Below are 20,936 nucleotides of genomic sequence, written 5' to 3'. Positions count from 1 at the left end.
AACTACATAAAATCTTGCATCAGAGCAAAAATGAACAAGTAAATATGAGCCATGATAGAGCTATTGTCAAATAAGCTCCAAATTCTCTCTTAAGGCGAAAAAGAAAGCCCAAATACCCACTAAGTCAATCAACCCGCAGTGTAACAGTATAATAATATATGCTTCTCTCTGCGTCGTTGGTATAGTGGCTGGATATAAGGCTGCGGATCCAGAGGTCCTGAGTGCAAACCTCAGGTAGAGTAGATAACAAGTTATGAGTTTTTCTATAGAATTTCTTAGTTACAGCCTAGATTCGGGACTTGGAAGTGCGTACACTCCCGTGTCTCGGAAATTATTTAAAGCTTTTGTCCTGCACACGAACTCTTTGGATCAGATTTGCCTGTGTTTGCTATACGCACACTTACGTACGCTCTATAATATATCCTGCTTAGTTGGGTGGTCTCCCTTGTGATTGGTCGTTGCCGAAATCGGTCAAGAGAACATAATCATAAGCCTTAATATTTATATAAAGATACATATTTATAGTTTATGAATTTAAAAAAATACATTAATATTAATAAGTACATATTAGTTTACATCTACAGAAATAGCTCTGTTGCTAATTAATTAGAATATAATTTATCCTCATTTATATTTGAACAGTGAGGATATTTTAATTTTTAATCTGTTTGTATTTAATTAAGTCTATTTTCGTATGTAAATACGAGCTACGTTTATTAAACAAGAGCTTAAATATAATTTCATTTGTAATATAATGTCCACTTTTAACGTCCTTGAAAGAATGATAAATTTATTTTTCATTTAAATATCTCTCAACAGGTTCATGTACGAGTAAATATTACAAACCGTACATTTGCACATAAAGTTAAAAGTCAAAAATCTTAATACAATTTAGAAGCGCTACCCTTATCAAATGACTGTTAAGGAATGAAATCTGCCACTGGTTCGGAAAGATGCATACATACTAGCTAAATTAGTTTTCGTTTTTTTATGTTGTAAAACCTGAGTCTTTGAGTCATTATCATTATTTAAAGTATTCATCACATAATTTGTAAGTCTTTTCATTTCAACGATATAGTTAACCTTTTTTAATATAATAAAAATAAATGATTGTATATTTGTCCTCTATGTATTCCTAAACCATTTTTTATCGTGATGGAGCGCGGGTCATTGTTCTGCATATACCTGCGAAGACCATAAAATAAAACGTCTCCAAAAATATTGTTGACCTTTATTTTCTCCTTGCGAAACAGTACGGGTAGCTTGTATAAAATATACTATTAATTGTTTATTTTCTGGAATGATTTATGTTATATTAATGAGTATATTGAAGTTATACGTTTTATTACTGAGCTATTTGATATCCGCGACTACGTCCGCTTCTTGTTGACGCAGGCTACCTTAATATAAAATTTTAGTACGTTCGATTCAGAGGTTTCATCGTAATGAGTTATTTTCGAGTTCATAATATTAATCTGATGTTTATCTGTATATGTAGGTCATAGGTCTTTACCTATTTATAGTGATATTAATTTGTTTTTAATTGATACGTAGTTATGACCTACTCAATTCGTTTCGTTTTCTTACTCGTTTCGTTATTCAATACGTCATCATCGTCATTTAAAATTTATACGAAATTATAAAAGAATTTTTAACTATATTAAGAAAAACATTTTTAATTATATAAAAGTAGCAGGACCGGAAAGTTTTGTGATTGTGAATCAATTTATAATTTGGTTTTATATATATTTAATTACAAGAGCCGAGATGGCCCAGTAGTTAGAACGCGTGCATCTTAAGTTCAAACCACTGAAGCCAAGTACCACTGAATTTTCTTGTGCTTAATTTGTGTTTATAATTCATCTCATGTTCGGCGGTGAAGGAAAACATCGTGAGGAAACCTGCATGTGTCTAATTTCAATGAAATTCTGCTACATGTATGTATGTATGTATTCCAACAACTCGCATTGGAGCAGCGTGGTGGAATATGCTCCAAACCTTCTCCTCAAAGGGAGAGGAGGCTTTAGCCCAGCAGTGGGAAATTTACAGGCTATTAATGTAAATGTAAATATATATATATGTGTAATTACATAATTGGTCAAATTTTTTTACAACAATATTATTTCATATTTTTTTATTGACATAAGAAGATTTTCTCGCATTTTTATTCAATCCTGAGCTATACACAAACTCTCAAGTCGCTAACTCAAGGTAATAAAATAAACTTTGCATCTTAAATACTCATCGTTGCTTTATAGTATTCGAACCGATACCGTATTAAATATTCAATGCACTGCGCTATATCGGTGTTAAGTAAGTTCATATTCATCTCACACTCATAATTGGGTCGCGTTGACACTCACACAATGCTTTCCAAAAACTCAGCGTTCAGCAAAAAGTGCTCGCTTCGCAACACATATTTATTAAGTGGGTGACACAGTGTCGGTTATATAACGCTCATGGGAACAGAATTATTAATTGTTTGAAGCTATTGTTCAATATGTTCGATCAGAGATTCATTTTCAATTATTATCTACCGAAAGATTTATACGTTTTGACTACTGTAAGCAGAAATAGCGCAGTGGTTAGAACTCGTCAATCTTAACCAAATATAACGGGTTTAAATTTCGGTGGTAAACTTTCAAGTCGGATGAATCTGTGCCACATGTGTTCAATACACTCCATCCCAAATTGGATCAGCGTGGTGGAATAAGCTAAAATGGAATAAGCTTATTCACTTGAGGAGAGGCCTTGGCCCGGGAGTATGCCTTATGCCTACATTTCAACCAGAACATAGCAATACAAATGGGCCGGATAATAAAGAATGAGATGGTTACTTATTCAAATGCGCGTACAGAAAAATTAGCCCCTATGTAAAATGTTTATACGACAAAGCCGTACGATTGTAAGGCATTAAAATTAACCCACAACATATTTATTATAAAGTTATAATATAAAAACTAAGAACATACCATATCCTCGAAGCCGAAGTAATTATGTATGAATAGAAAACTTCTCCACATATTTTTTTCGCAAACTCGACTGTGTTCCTCAACCACGAGATTCCACTGGGGCCCGTTATTTATGTCAGGCAGAATGTATGTGCAGAATAACATTAAACTCAGGAACATTGGGAATAGCCTGTGAAAAACAATAGAGTGATATTATTATTATTACTATTATTAATATTGGACAACATCACATACATTACTCTGATCGCAATGTATGTAGCTAAAGCACTTGTTTTATGGAAATCAGAAGTAACGACGACAATATAGAAAATTTATGAAATTTTTCTACATCAGCTCGGCCTGGATTCGAACCTCAGAGTGGCGTACCCATGAAAACCGGTGCACACTACTCGACCACGGAGTTCGTCATAATGATTGGAGTGAAGTAATAGTCGTTTTATATTGTGTTAGTAGAAATTAAATTGTAGAAATTAATATTAGTCTGGTATGTAATAAAAATTTAACGAACAAAAACGGGTAACTACACTAACTTTAATGAAATTGTAATGTAAATAATTGAAATGGATCACTAATGGCCCATCTGACGGTAACTGGTGACTACTGCTAGTGCTACATCGACAATGTAAGAATATGTATATATATGGCCCTTATATGGTCAATGTGCCACCAACTCTGGGAACTAAGATGTCACGTCCCTTGTGCCTGTAGTTACACTGGCTCACTCATCCTTCGATACGGAATACGTACAATGTTAAGTATTGTGCTGTTTGGTGGTAAAATATTATGTGGGCATTGGCTTGTATCCAAACGTCAAAAACTAAAGCTCTACCAACAATTGATTTTATTAGTTTTGTTACTAACATTACAATACACAAAAAAAAAAACATTTAAAATTAATAGGATAACATGATTTATTCATGATTTAAAGATCAAATAGTAAAAAATATATATTTTATATATTTATAAAGAATAAAAAATTAAGGTGCATCAATCTTAAGTCTATAGTAGTTAATTCAAAGAGTAACGTTAGTTTACCGTCGTATTTAAATGTTTATTTATTGTAACGAATTAACGTAATATATTAAAAGTTTTGAGTAGAACGGTAAACACTTAATTTATGTTATTGATGAATTTATTAGTTAACGTTAAAAAAAACGGTAAAAAAAACTGGTTGCTTTTAATATATTATCTGTGACGCTTAATGCGTAGTTTGTTGATTTAGTTAATAAATAAGATCATTTATAATTTATTTTATTACTGTACCCTAAGATTTATATTATATCGTTTTGTTATTTATAACGTATACGGAATTGTTTAACTATATATATGACTAGTTAACGCCCGCGGCTTTGTTGGGGGATGATCGCAGGTTTTAGGTATAAGTAAAAAGTAGCCTATGTGATTCCTTGGGGCTTGCTTGCTTGCTTGCGCGCAAACGTAACGGACAGAGTATCTTTCGCATTTATTATATAAATTTAAAGCGGGTGCAATTGCAAGTAACGGCTAACCTAACGGCAAGCAGTCCGTCCCGACTTCGTCCTTGATATAAAATTAGAATATATTTGCCTTCTATGAGCAAAATATTATCGAAATCAACCTTTTAGTAGGGTTAAAGTTACATACACACGTATAAAATATTTATATGTGGAAAGATATTGTAATTTTTTATTTTATAATTTCTCCACAGTCGTTCTGTCCGTTTTTCTAGAAAATTTTGCGAACCCTTGTACTGACAATTTAATAAATATAATTAAGCGTTATAATGATAAGGGTTTTATTTGGCGATAATAGTTTTAAATTTCTTACGGTGCAAATACCCGAGTAGTAGCTACCACTAACCATCAGGCCCATTTGCCAGTCTGTCGACTTCTGACATGAAAAAAAACATTACGGTTTTTAATTAAAAAACAATAAACACGTGCTTACTAATGCCTGATGAGTGATGATTCAGACGAACTTAACGTTTTATTAATTAAAAATGTATTAGGTGGGTTTTTTCTTAATCATAATTGAAGGGGTCAAATAATATAACACTTTATGATTGACATGAATTTAACAATTAATTTAAAAATATATTTAGCGACATGTTTCCGTAATCTGAACTAAAATTATCAATACGAAATTAGCTGTGTCTGTTAGTCTGGCGTGAATCAAGGACGGACATAGACTACTCTTTTATACCTCACACCTGACAAACACACTCCCTTCCCCACTAAAACACGAACGAAGCTAAATGCAACACCTAGTGTAAAATAGATGTATAATTTAATTTAATAAAGGATGGAAGATTATAGTGGACTTGTAAAATAGTAGAGTAGACATATAAGAATTTGAAATCTTTGTTATTCATAAATTAATTAAGTAATTTAGTTCTAGAAATATTTTGTTAAAAGTTGAGAGGAATTTGTTTACACGTCAATCGTCTACACTAAGAGTTTACAGCAAAACAAAAAGTGATTATTTTAAATATTTATATAACTGCTCAATAAATATTTTTTATTCTTTTGTTTCTTTGGGGATTTATATATTTTAACTTACCTTTCAATGTCTAGTTCTATTCAAAAAACCGATTCGTTTTACTCATGCGTGTACAGTAATAAATAAAAAACTATTAAGAACTCTACGATATACACGTGACGACACGTATTTGACATATTATTTATTATGAACGACTTTATCAGTTAGTTACTCGTATCCTAAAAGCGTTTGTTTCATATGGAGACATTCTATAAATTCATATTTACATACGACGTTTAGCACTAGCGGAAGCGTATTGCGACTAGGTATTGTGCACACTGAGTTTTCTCGGTATACGAGAAGTTTGGCTGTAGTTTTATTGTTTAGATTTTCATAACTTAATAAATTTTATTTCTTCGTTGTATTAAATTATTTCTTTGGTCAATTAATAAATCGTTTTAAGGTCAATTGATTGAGGTAATTGTTTTTGTGGGAAGACGCGAAGCAATTATTCGAAGGCCTATCTCAGAAGGCTATTTTCCAGGTACGAAAATGAATGTTTGTACCGAATTATTAAATGCAAAATTAAATTTTCCATATCATAGCAACCTCAGTTATAAATATTGACGAAACAATATATACCATGAATAATTTGATGTATTCTGAATTTAAATTGAAGTTCGATGTTATTTATGTTTTTTTAATTGGTTTCGATGTATCGCTTCCGCAATCAACTAATAATAAATGACAGCCAAGATCGCTCAGTGGCTGTTACTTTTACTTTAAAAGAAGATCGATTGCTAATTTTTGATTTGATTTTGTGTGGTTAAATCTAGTTCATAATTGAAAATTATGAATAATTGCAATATTATTTCAAGGGCATAGAATTATCAAAAATGTAAAATAATAAAAAACACGAAATGTCATCTATCTTTTATATTTATTTTTATTTTTACTCTGCTTTAAGAGAAAACTTGACAACTGTATTTGTAAAAATTTGTGATTTTTAGATTTTCAAATTCCCTTCCATTTTATTAATATATCGATAAAAACCTCTGTATTATGAAAAAATGACATACCTGAACCACCTAGCCAGCATTCTATCCTTGAAGTTTATAGTTCCTTTCTTTTCCAAGTCTTGAAGAAGATTGTGTGCATTTAGAAATCCACTGAGATACAAGAAACTATCTGTATAGATGATCGCCGAACGTCCGATCACAGCCCAAGGCATTCCAAAGACCTGAGTGAAAAAAAAACTTTTATGCCATACGAATTATGATAACAGGTAACTTACTAAATTTGGCACAATTGCCTTATTTGTCTAATGGTTGGGACATAAGGCTTCATCTCCCAAGAACTTGGGTTTAAACTCTGAGTTAGTAAAATAAAAGTTGTTAGCATCTCTATCAAGGAATACTGAGTTAATGGATTTGTCGTTTCCTGAACTCACACCGTTAGTGTTGGTTTCTGTCTCATTGAATTATGAGAATAAGGGAATAAAATTCTTTTGTTTTGAAAATATAGGTCTTGTGAACTATAATATCTCTTCGTGACCGAAATAGGTCATTAGGTCGTAATTAAATTTAAATGGAAGAAACAGAGCATTATGAAAGCGAAGCCCTTGATTTATGCGGATGATCTTTGTGGAAATCTTTCCGAACTACATATTAAATTGGACTGCGTACCAGAAACCTTCGTTGTCTAGCAGATCGTTCTGTACATATTAAACAATATTTAACATAACTCTTATAGTATCTTTAAAATTGAAAAATAGTATGTGGCTTACACGAGATGCCATGCAGACGTTAGTCATCGAAATTAATACTCATTATTTATATTTAAAGAAACCCAATAAGTCAGTATGGTGTAAAATAAATAAAAACATACTCTCTTCATTCAATTATCGATTTTTTATTATTATTATAACAAATATCAACGAAATAGAATAGTATTCATATCACGCTCCCTTAAGGGAGTAGAGAACTGCGGCGGATAGGGAGCATGACGGCATAAGAGAGCATCATGTAGTTTCCCGTTACGGCACACGAGTCGGTTTTACCCCCAAGGCGCGCCAATAGATATTTTACATCAATGTTAACGTTAAATAATTACTATTATAACCTAACATAATTTTACGATGCGTATTCCAATGTTTGTGTGAAGGTTGATTTGTATAAAGATAATGACCCTCAATACGATTAGAGGTTAACTATTAAAAATCAAATCGCAATAGCCTTAAAATTATCTATACGGAAGTGTTAATTGTAAAGAAATATTCCCGTCATTACTTAATTTGTAGCATATAAGTGGATGAGTAACCGAATCATCAAAAGATCTCTTAAAAAACTTAAGTCCGGTTAAGAATGTAGTTTTTACTGAAGCGATTTTTTTTTCTTTTATTATTGATCATTTTTATTAAAGGACAGATACAACGAACGTCAATTTTCAAACGCAATAATATAATCCTATTTGATAAAATAAAAAAACAAATCTTAAGTATATGTAAATACAATTATTATGCGGAGTGAAAAAAACCCTTAAATTATGATTCACAACTATGTTGTGAAAATTCTATGTAAGTAAACATATTAGTAAAATTTACCAGAGTAGCCAATACAAAATAAACTTTAATACTAAAAATATAGGTATTTCAAATTTATTTTTATTTAGTTTATTTCAAAAGATAGTTACGATTTCCTTTTTTATTTTTTTTTCCTTTTTATATTTAGTACGACAAGAATCCGTGGATCATTCCGCAGATTAATATCTGTGAGAGGAAGATTGCCACAGCTTACAACAGCATTGTAAGAGGATTAAGCAAATTTATGAATTATTCCTGTGGTTGCAGGGTTCTCCAAAGGCATAACTCCTAAGCAGAACTAGAACTAAGATGTTAAGTCTCTGGTGCCTGTAATAAGGTCACTCGTCCTTCAAACTATAAAATAACAACACTCAGTATAGTTCTATACATATATTCTATTTTTATTATAAAAATCGTATGATAATAATATTTAATTGTTATACATAGGTTTGTTTGAGGTTTTAGTAACACTTTTATTATAGCCACGATGCAAGCTGAGTTTTTTTTATAAATCACAATATATTATAAATAATTACTTCCGAAATTACATCTGTTTTTTTAAATGATTGTCTAATTAATGCATGTGTGTGATATGCGGAAACTGCGCCTACATGTGTGATTCGTAGTCACCATTAACCTTCGGTGTATTTCCTTTAAACTGTCACGAATCTAAATTTTGTGACCGTCTAGCGCAGCAACAACGAACCTGTTTTAATGTCGATGGTCAGGAATTTCATTTCCGCTAACATTCATTCTTGTTACTAATACTCAGATTTGTTTTGGTCTCGGTGATGTCTTTGGGGATCACCTTAAAGTGACTCGGAAAGATTATATCCATTTTTATATAGGAATTCGGTAGTGACTAAAGTTATGTATTAGTAATAAATAAATGATATATATATGTCAGATCAGCAATCAAGAAGAAATCAACTTCCGAATATCAGGCTATTTTTAAATACGTTTATTGAAATAAATAAAATTTCGCTTACTAGATTATATTGTACAGCAATAACAGTGTGTTAAATCATTATTAGAGTTAAATAAACCCCTGTTATAAGGGAAGGTATGTTATTTACGGTAAAGAATATTTATAACACAAACCTCAGAATAGCTCGTCTTATTAACATAAGGGCTGTGAGCCATCGCCATAGACTTGTGACCCAGAAGCAACGCAAATGCATTTATTCCTCTGAATGCATCTACTCCTTTGACTCTAGTTGGTGAATCCGACAAGTCAAAAACTTTCCTTAAATTACGTTTCAGAGAAAACGCATTAAGTAACTTCTCAAAGTTCGTTTCGCCTTCCTTTCCATTGTCGAGCAATGTTCCCAAACTTAACAAAAGGATTATGGACAGGAAAAATGTTCTGAAACAAAATGTTAACAATGTAGTTATAAATATTTAAGTATTCATTAAATGGTTGCTTGCGTCGTATATTTAATATACTGAAATTAATTTTAATCATGGTACAATTTAATGTTTGGGTTTTATTGGTACCATATGATTACGAGGCATAATAACCTAATTATGTTGTTTATGAGTAAATTATTTTGTATAACAATTTTTTTTATCATTTTTTTTTTCCGCTGTGTCAGAGGGTCTAAATAAAGTCTTAATGTTATTTTATGTTTGTATGCCGCGAGTATGGAAAGGGCATTCAGTCGCATAAAAGGTCCTAACCAAAACTAACAATAATGTTAAAAACGAGTTTATTTAGGGCACAGGTTAGATTATTCAAACGATTATATATAAAAAAAAATCTATTTGCAACAAAACAAACAGCAGAAACAAGAAGAAAATCTCCGAAAAAATAAGAAGATTAACTAAAGATCACGAAATATTATACTGCAATGATGGATTCTTTGACTGGGTGTGCTGTGTTCCAAATATTACACACAGTTGCTTCTGCTGCCGAAGTGATTATGGAAAATTAATACAGATTTTCAAGAAGTTACTAATGACGATATGACGGAACGTGACGAAGTCATGATATTATTGCGTATAAATTAATAATAAAAGGTTAATAATAGAGTATAAATCAAGATATAAAGTAGGCGATTTATTTTTGTGTAGAATGGTGAGGTCACCCAATGTGTAATTGGGTGACCTCAAATCTATTGTGGCTGAATTTACGCATAATTTAAAATAATTAAACATTATCCTTATCGTTGTAAACAATATGGTTACGGTTTTTTTTTTGTGTAACATTATTTACATAGATGGAATCTTCCTAGTTATATATATATTGATCAAAACAGATTTATCGCCAAAGTAAAGGAAGAGATTTCGAATAAAAATATGCACATATATAACCCATAAATATTAAAAGGAAGTCATTCCGTTATTAATTAAATACGTTATTCACGCGTATTGAGCTTTATTTTTATAGATATTTTTATTAAATATATTTTGTATAGTTTATATTTACTGTAATATCTTTTAGAGCGCGATGTAAGCTTACATTAGAGATTTTGTAGTTAAATTCTGGTGAATAAAATTCATTATTTATTCATTTTATATTTTAATGTTATTCAACAAATTCTGGAATTTTTTAATCATCTTGCTTCCATAATAATTAATAATAGTATACCCATATTGCTGTTACTATTAAAACAGGTGCTATTTATAATTTATTGACTTATAATCACATCTATACTAAAATTAAAAAGAACAAGATTGTTTTGTTGTTAATATTTTAAGAAATAGAAATTTACTATGAAGATGGGTTGAACCGTATGGAGAAGATAGTTTCTGAAATGTTTTTAATGAATTAAACACCACAATCAGTCATGAGAGCCGAGATTGCCCAGTGGTAGAACGCGTACATCTTAACCGATGATTGCGGGTTCAAAACAAGGCGAGGACCACTGAATTTTTTATGTGCTTAATTTGTGTTTATCATACATCTCGTTCTCGGCACCGTAAGGAAATCTGCATGTGTTAATTTCAACGAAGTTCTGCCACATGTGAATCCACAAACTCCCATTCCGCATTTTAGGAGCGTGGTGAAATATGCTCCTAAATATCTCCTTAAAGGAAGAGGAGGCCAAGCATTGGGAAATTTACAGGCTGTTACTATTACATTATCAGTCATCAGCCCTCTGTTTACACTTAATTTTTGTACTCAAATTAACTAATATTTGATTTGATCTCATTGAAATAGGTTTAAATATTTTATTGAGGTTCGAAACAGGGTCTGGTTAAAATAGTATAATTATTATGACAGAGGTCTTTATTATGACGATAATAAGATGTTAATCTCAATGTATGTGTTTTGCTCAGTGTTATTTTGTACGTAAGCAGGCACAGCTCATAAATTTTGATACGATTATTCAAATTACACTTATCACATGGATTTGAATAACCATTTTCGTTTCCTTTATTCAAATAGTATTGTATAAAAAGTTGTAAACAGATACAGTTACATTCTTTATCTGATACTGTGTTTTTTAATATTATTTCCGAAATAGTTTATATAACAGTATATATAATAAATAGTCGAAGAAAAACAGCTCAGTTCCTTTTTCTGCTCTGTTTGTCAACCGATATTTTCTTTTTGTCAGCTATTGAAAATACTTAGTGTTATCAATTAAAACAAAGACTTTTCAGTAATGATTATGTAATATTGACCACTGTGCGAACACTATTATACCTACCTAAAGATATTGTCCTGCATTATATTATTCGAAGAAACAAGATGTTTTCTTCCGAATGCAAGATTTTTTTGTCGCGTTATGATTAATTATGAAATCAGATTAACCGATTAGTGCCTGTGACTCATACTGATTTACCAAAATAAAATGGGATAACACGAGTTAAATCTTTTCTCATCTAAAATTATAATAATTCCCCTTCATAAACAGAGACACTGTGGTGTTCGCGGAGCAGACCATAATTAGTGATGCAACTTTAATACGTTTTTCTTAGTATCGTTAGCTTACGGTATTACGTAGATGCAAATGAATACAATAATAACCAAAGAGCAAAGTTTATAAAATTATGGATGAAAAGTCAATGGACAAGGTATTAATATAAACAATAATAAGAGTATGTGCACGTAAGTGGGACAAGATGCTCCAACTCATCATACTTTCGACAATCAGTAAGATCGTACCGAGCGACTTTCCGGCGAATTCGATAACTTTTTACATGATGTTCCCCAGTCAATAGAAGCAGTTTTATTAGCCTGTATTGCCTGGAAAACAAAATTAATAAAAACGTGCTCTAATTTATCGGAAATGATATCCTTAATCTTTTTTTAGTTTATAGCGCTGTTACTTGAGAATAATATGGTTTTTAGAAAACCATAAGTAGTAATGTTTTGCTTCTTTATACTGGTATCCTCGGATATACAATTCAGTTGACTTTTAAGATATTAAAGGGAGTCGGGGTAGGTCGAACCTGGCATGACTACACGAGATATATGCTTATCCAAAATAAATTTAACCTTGATAGATAATTGGTGTTCTTTATTCAAAAGTATGATTTAAAAATATCATGAAATTGTCAGAACGTTCCTTAAATTGATTTAACTGTTTTTTGTTTTTACAAATACTTACATTGATAAAGTTTTTCCAAATGAATAGGGACGCTTGAAATTCTTCACAGTACACAGTGTGTTATGCACCTTCACAGATATACCGAGGTCCGAAAGCTTGTGGGACAGTTCGTCTTCTAAGTCGAAGCTGCTACATGAACTTGGAATGCAAACACCCCACAGTATACTGGAATATCTTGGAAGTCGATGACCCATCTGGAAAAATATTAAACTGTGTAATAGGAAATCGACAGTTATACAAAATATATATATATATATATATATATATATATATATATATCAATATTAGTATACATTATATGATAGTAATTGTCATTTAGCAAGTGAAGAGTACCACGACCATTCTTCTCTTTCTGGCATCACGAATTTGACATTTGAAGGAAGAGGACAAAGACTAAGAAAACATCCGCTTTACAACGTTTATTAGTTATAGGGAAATTTGTATAATAATATTTACTATTAATAACTTTACTTTTGAGTTTTGAATTAAAAATACGCCAAACTATATCTAACGATGTAGACAATGGTCTCTTAAAAATAGAACATTGGTTTAATGTCAATAATTTACAGATACTCGGTGGTAGGGCTTTGTGCAAGTCCATCTGGGTAGGTACCACTCACTCATCGGATATTCTACCGCCAAATAACAGTACACTGTATTGTTGTGTTCCGGATAGAAGGATGTGTGAGCCAGTGTATTCACAGGCACAAGGGACATAACATCTTAGTTCCCAAGGTTGGTGGCGCATAGGTGATGTAAGGAATGGTTAATATTTCTTACAGCGCCTTTGTCTATAGTCGCTGGTGACCAATGCCATAAAAAAAAGTTAAAAAGCAAAAAGACTAAATTTATCAAATTTAATTCAAATTTATTAATCCAAATGTTAAATGTATAAAAACTGATGTACGATATGAATTGCGTCGTAGTAGTGTTGGTACTTGTTTACACTAAAATAACAACTTGGAATCACTGAAGATTCTAATAAAAAAAGGGGTATTCATTTGTAGATTAGGCTCTGCAGTATTCACGGTTAAGAAAATTAGATCGTTGACTGATATGGATACGGCTCTCTATGTTATCTATGTTAACGGCAATGCAGCCGATATCAATGCGATCTTTATGCTGCAAAAGAGGGCTATTCGCGAAATATACAACATAGACCCGAAAGTTTACTTAAGAAATAAATTAAAAGAAATTATAATATTGACTGTTGCTTGGATATACTTGATAATATGATGTATGTTCGTAAAAATATAAAAGAGTTTTGTAGTAATTGTGACGTACATACTACTAGTGCTACGAATAAAAACAGCATTATAATATTTAATATTACCCAACTATACAGGGTTAATAATTCTTTTCTTGAACAATGCATACGCTTTTACAAGAGGATCCCAGATACATTACATAAACGTAAAAAAAGGGATATTATAAAACTAATGACTTTTTGGATGATAACACACACTGGGAATAAAACGATCTGCTCCAGGGCGATTCAAATAGAAAAATTAAAAATTATAATGTGAATATAATTTATAACAAAATATGTAAAAGAAAAAATCTCGCTAAGGTTCTTTCGCGCGGTCTTCTTAAATCCGAGGCATTTCTTTCCGAATCAGTGGTAGATTTTACTTGACAAGCAATAAGTAAGTGTAATGATCTATATTGGTAAAGATTTTAGACTTTGAATATATTAGGTTATCTCAAAAATAATCGCTACTATGCGGTAAGGCATAAAGAATGTCATATTGTACATATGTGTATATTATGTTATGTAATAATAATAATAATAAGCCATTTATTTCTTGCTTTTATATATTAAATATTACAAGTTTAAATGCATTGTGAAAATATCTATATCTATATAAGAAAAAGTATAATGTATGTATTTGGTTAATAATTTTAATTGTAGTAAGTACTTGAAAGTTAGGTTTGTTAGTCATGAATTTAACTTTTTTACAAAAAGAAAACATGTTATTCTTATAGTAAATAGATTTAGTCAGAAAGAACCCGTTTTGGGTAAAGGCCTCGTCCAAAGAGTTATGTTATGTACCTTTGTGTTTTTCTTATGTTTGTGATATACAACAAAATACTATACTTACCATAAATATATCTATATTTTTTTGGACAAATATTTAAAGTGACATCGACAAACGTCAAGTATTACGCGTTTCAACGGTTGGCGTTAGCTAATTCATTTCCTGGGTATTCATTTGATTGATAATATTTTTTATAAAGAAATAATGGACAAAAAACGTATCACCGAATGACTCATTGGGTTTTTATTTTTCTTAAATAATACAAAATTGTTTGAGCGTTGTGCCAACCTCAAGAAATATGTAAATAGATTAAATCATCCATATTGGTCGTTTCTGAGAAATCAGTGAACACGCATAGAAAAACAACCCCTCGTCATACGCTGATTTAGAAGTGTTTATCGATTACGTAAAAAAGTCGTTAAAAATAAGCTGAATTTTCCCCTACTATTATATTTCTTAATATTACAATTTCAATTTAAACAACTGAGGTAGATAGCTCCTGTAAAATGACAGAAAAAAAAGGAATCAATGCAATTCAAATAAAGCCATTACACGAATTACACGTCTCAAAGCAAAAAATCTAATTAAAACCAAAAGTGAGATGTTCAATATATAATTACGTGCCAGAAGAATTCTATATCAAATCGCGTTTGCAAGATATACGAGGCGAAAGAAATATTCACATTTTATAGCGTAAGATAATTAAGGGTTGTGTATATTAAAATTAAGACACACGTCTAAATTTTAATATCCAAGAACGTTACTCCATTTATTAATCTATTAATTTATTTTTTATTCAACGTGTTAATATAACGAAAATATTGTATATTATGAAGCTACATAAATCAGATAAAATGTATTTTATTCAAGGAAACTTTACAATAAACTATTTTTGAATCGTTAATATTTAAACTCCACCACCGTTTTGAAAAGAAGCCTCTAGCGAGAAGAAAGGACAAGAATTAGAAGTTATAGTTAAATATAAAGTTGCTCTTTTCAAATAAACAGATTGACAATTCCTAATTATTTAATTTTTAATCAGTCCTAGGTTGAAAAAAAAGTATTCTTTTAATGAATGATAAGATTTATACCAGGTCATAGTAGCTTTTCATTGAATTTATATTATGATTTAAAGGAACATGTTTATTTGGGCCTATGCTAAGATATTTTGTTCTATTATGTCGAGTAATATGTCAAACTTCCAAAATATTGTTATTTAAACATTGAAGCTTAATAACTGGCAATACATATATTTTTTTTTATCAATAAAGATAGAATAGAATATAAAGAAGAATTATATAATACAAATATTCAAGTGAAACTTTTTTGGGAATTATGAAAATGGTTTTTTTTATAATATGGAATTTTATCGTGTAACGAATTTAAAATAAAACGTTGCTGATGCTAACGGATCATTTTTGTCATATCGAAGTCACTCTTTTTTGCAGCATTATTTAAAAAAATACAATGCAAGAATGGTTTACGTTTTCGGAAAATTGTGGTGCCATATCAGGGATTGCAGTAGCATTGTTTCTGGACTGCTTTAGGAGTATTTCAGAAAATATTATCAGACTGCGTAAACCATCTTGGGGCTATTGTGTTACACAATAAGAATTGTGATTCAAAATAAAGCTAGAGACCAAATAAGTTGACAATGTGGACGGCTGTCGAGCTCCTCACGGAATATTAACTAAGGAGTTAGACCTTGGAATTTGCGTGATCACGATACAGGCGATATAGGTTCGTTTGTATTATTATTCGACATCGTTATACGAATATTCATTTATAAGTTGTTTTTCCTCAACATTTCTCAAAAGCTTGTAAATGCCTCTCTTGTTATTTAACTTTTAATAAAAAATATATTACAAAAAAAATATTTAGTAAAGTTTTAAGTTACATCATTTGTTCTAAATTTGTATCCGACGATAAATTGTCCAATAAACCCATACACTCTCATGTTTTAGTGTCTACGTTCAATGAGCAAAAACGGTAAGCCACTTATTACACAGACAACGCTCCGGCATCCATATATTATAAGACATATTCCTAGAGTCTGTGAATATACTGACTAAATCGCCTTACAAACCGAAACAGTGATACAACCAACTGATATTTGGCGTATATGTAACGAAAAGCGCTGGACAAAGGATTAAATGTTTGTATACAAAAGATATATTCTTATTCCTCGATTCTTGTGATCGCATCATCCCATCGCTTCACGTATCGTGCGCGTACAACTAAATGAATTAATTAGCATACAACGCACGATGTTTTGTAAATGACAAATGATATTAAATTAAATGCGTTTAGCCATTTGCATATTACTATTTAATTATATATCAAAACGTCGAGTGTATGTATCAATCATGTATTGTTTTTGTTGGTTGTAATGGTGTATCAGTTTTCCTAGTGTAAATAAAATACTCCTTTTAACGTATTTTCTTAAAAGCACCAGTGCTTATAAGAGAATACGTTACGGAATGTAGATGATACCTAGAAGAACCGGCAAGCCATTTGGTAATTACCTTTTTTCTTTTATTTTTTAATAATATAATATTGGACAACATCACATACATTACTCTGATCCCAATGTAAGTAGCTAAAGCACTTGTGTGTTGGAAAATCAGAAGTAAAGACGGTACCACTTACACTCAGACCCAAGATAACATAGAAAACTAATGAACTTTTTCTACGTCCTTGTCGGCCGGGAATCGAACTCGGGACCTCGGAGTGGCGTACCCATGAAAACCGGTGTACACACTGCTCGATCTCGGAGGTGTACTGTACATAGTGTATACTGATATTATAAATACTAAAGTATCTATGTCGGTCTATTTCTTTGTTGCTCTTCTACGGTCCAACTAATGAACATAATTTGATGAAATTTGGTATTAAGTAAGTTCGAACAAGCGAAGCTGCGGACGACAACTAGTGTCATGTGTTCATATTTGACCGATTAACTTATACTAATTCCACGTTTTTTTTTTCAGATTATAAAATAAATGTTATAGGACTATTCGACGAATAGAAATAAATACAGAAACATTCATTTTTATATATTAAGAAGATGAAATTCAATAATTTAAAATAAGAAATGCATTTTACTTATCCTTAAGGTTAATCCTTAACCTATTGCAATACAGTTAATTATGAACTTCAATATTTAGGACATTTTATTGGACAGCAACCGCGTGGTAGTGAAGGGCCGTACCTTGACCAGTTGCGTTCTGTGTCTAACAAAAAACTATCACGGTAGGTTTTCTGATACACGTAAAATTATTTTGTTATTAATATTGGTTATACTTTAGTTGAATGCCTTTAGGTATTTTTCATACAATCAACGAACCATTTTGAAAAAGTTACTAAGCCCTATTTATAACATACAAGACAACACACTTCTAGAACAGAAAAGCCCTTTTGGAGGGTACTTAATAACATACAATAGAAATAGTTATAAAACTACTAATTTTCCAAAAATTTAAAATTTACTCCCAGATGAAATCTTAGTCGGTTATCTTTGAATATGGATGAGATATTTGTCAGCGTCCTCGAGTCGTATTCTGGGCTATCCAATACTTTCTCGACCTTGAGGTTTTCCTTTTAGGTCTCAAATCAGATCACGTAAGTTAACGTAACATTAACCGTCAAATGTTATGTTAGCCGGACATCCGAGGTCGCTTAGCTAATTCGCAAAACGCAGTCGATGAATTTTGTTATTCTCTAGGGAAAATCTTTAAATTTTTATTCATGATCAGTTTTTTTCTATCATTTTCTGCTTTTTATCTCTATTTTCAAGTGAAGCAGTAACATTTAGTCGACTCCAACCGGTCATGAGTTACCAACCGGCAGATAGTTTTATTATTTAGTTGCTTCCTTAAGGCCGTTACGTAAATAATTATTATGTAAATAAATGTTTATTTAAAGTGATATTATAACGATAATCATCGTTTCAATTAGTCCTAAATTGTAAAGTGCCTTTGTTATTAGTTAAATCTGAGTATTTATTTTTTTGGTCAAAAGGTGATGTGTCTGATTATAATTCGTAAACTCTGACACATTAGACTATATCAGATAATGACGCGCAGTTTTCCAGTACGAGCATATGGCTGTGCAATATAAATTTTGTTGATTTTTAAGTAAAAAAAAGGAGCCTGTTGCCTTCGAAATTACCGCTCGGTATGGCTGGAAATGTGCTTACTTATAATGAATATACCAAAACATAAATAAAATCGATCAGGGAGAATAATTGTCATTGATAATGATTGCATTAGAATTGTTTTTAAATATATTTATATGCACTTGTTTCAAATTGACATATATGTTATCTATGTGTTGGTCTTTTCAACTAAATTAAACGCATGTGTGTGTTTTCAGGTTATGCTCATTAAATGTGTATGTTGTATTCACTAATGTTATTGATTTTACAAGACCGAACAAGACAGTAATAAGTTCTTTGACACCATACACAGGTCGCGTACTATGAGAATTGATGAAAACATAGGTATTCAAAATCATCAAAAAGCCAATTAGGCTCAAGACTCATGTTCCATATATGTAAAGAACATATACGGAACTTGTATATATTACGCATGCTTTGTGTCTATTTTGTGTGCGTCCTGAGTGAGAGCGCATCGCGCTCGCGGAATCCGCTGACAGATACTTGAAATGTTTCAAGCTGTTCAGGCCCTCACACGAACAATTGCATTGCGGATCCGCGAGCTTGGTTCGCCGTCACTCGGGCCGTACACCTAATTGCGAACAACAAAATTGGATACGATCGCGCTTTGAATCTTAATATGGATACGTATTGACGACTTTTGGTAACAAATAGCATGTTTTAGTAGATAAATGATTTTACTAAAATTTAAGTCAGCAATACATACATTTTATTAAATTAGACTTAAGTCTCATGTTAAACAAATATTGAGTTAATTTAATTATCCTTGATTAACGTACTTATGTAATTTAATTAGTGGCAATGTGTAAGTATCATTATTCTCGGTTAAATCTACATTCTGAACTGGTGGCAACTTCATATTTAATTAAATAAAATTACGATGTTTGTAAGATAGTATTTATAAGATCCTATATGAATGAAGTATCATATCACTTGATCGCAGGACTTCGTGCAAGCGTGTTTCAGGTTGGTGAACACTTACCATCAGCTGTTAGTTAGTTTTGTTTTTTTTTTACTTGGGGGTAGGGCTTTGTGCAAGCCCGTCTGGGTAGGAACCACCCACTCATCAGATATTCTACCGCCAAACAACAGTAATTAGTATTGTTGTGTTCCGGTTTGAAATGTGAGTGAGCCAGTGTAACTACAGGCACAAAAGACTTAACATCTTAGTTCCTAAGGTTGGTGGCGTATTGGCGATGTAAGGAATGGTTAATATTTCTTACAGCGCATTGTCTATGACCATGGTGACCATTTACCATCAGGTGGCCCATATGTTCGTCCGCCAAGCTATGATATAAAAAAAGATTAAGAAGTGCAGTGTTTTGCCTAGCAGCGGGACATTTTTCACAGCCCTCATAAATATGAAATATCATGTCTTATATACGTATACATATATTTAAATATAAGTAAGCTTAATTAAAAAATAAATGACTCGATAATATAATGTGTGATAAACTCGTGGATAACAGCTGTAAAGAAACATGTGTTTTGATAATTTCGAGAGATGAAAGTGTCGTATAATTTCGACGTAACGTCTGAATACAGTCTTATTTGACGTTCGTAATGTGGCTTTAATAATGATTTAAGCCCCGATTACCTCGAATATTTTATAATTATAAACACAATTACATTAAATGTTATAATTGAGTGTCTATTTTCATTAACGTAGTTATATTATTAAATTGTTTGCCTTTGTAAGTTTATAACTTTGTAATTTAATTGGTAACTACTAAGTTTATTGCTGGTTCTTCTGGATTGAACAAAACTTCTATATTCAGAACTAGTGGAAAATTAACGTTTTATTTATTATTCAGGATTATTGTACAAGGTTCTAAATTGATTTGAATACTATTTGTTATAAATGAATATATACTTAATATATACTTAATTTAATGAAGCCTTTTGCACTACTACTCCAAGGTGCTAAAGGATATTACAACACTAATGACTTTTTAGTTGACTGCACACCTCGGGAATGAAATGATCGCCTCCAGGCTGTTTCAAATAACTAAAATATAATTATTATTGTACATGCAAAATGGTAAAAAAAAAATTATCACGCTGAGTTTCTTTCGCCGGTTCTTCTCAGGTCCGAGGTATTAAATTCCGGACCGGTGGTAGATTTTTGGCTATCAATAAGCAAGTGTAAAC

The 20,936-nt window shown here is 31.4% G+C and overlaps 1 protein-coding gene across 1 annotated transcript in view; it reads right to left on the bottom strand.

The window, feature by feature from the left end:
- LOC125077593 (nose resistant to fluoxetine protein 6) overlaps positions 1–20,936 on the bottom strand; it is a 45,775-nt gene that overhangs the window by 9,870 nt on the left and 14,969 nt on the right. Inside the window, exons 3-6 of the mRNA XM_047689551.1 lie at positions 12,570–12,763; positions 9,112–9,376; positions 6,509–6,669; positions 2,973–3,141 (exon numbers count right to left, since the gene is read on the bottom strand). Of these exons, the coding sequence (XP_047545507.1) occupies positions 2,973–3,141; positions 6,509–6,669; positions 9,112–9,376; positions 12,570–12,763 (789 nt within the window). The remainder of the gene's footprint in view (positions 1–2,972; positions 3,142–6,508; positions 6,670–9,111; positions 9,377–12,569; positions 12,764–20,936) is intronic.

This window comes from Vanessa atalanta, chromosome 4 (assembly GCF_905147765.1).
Source record: "Vanessa atalanta chromosome 4, ilVanAtal1.2, whole genome shotgun sequence".
In the NCBI taxonomy this organism is placed as follows: Eukaryota; Metazoa; Arthropoda; class Insecta; order Lepidoptera; family Nymphalidae; genus Vanessa; species Vanessa atalanta.
The sequence above is the reverse complement of the archived record's forward strand: the minus strand, read 5'-3'. Positions and strand labels throughout refer to the sequence as shown.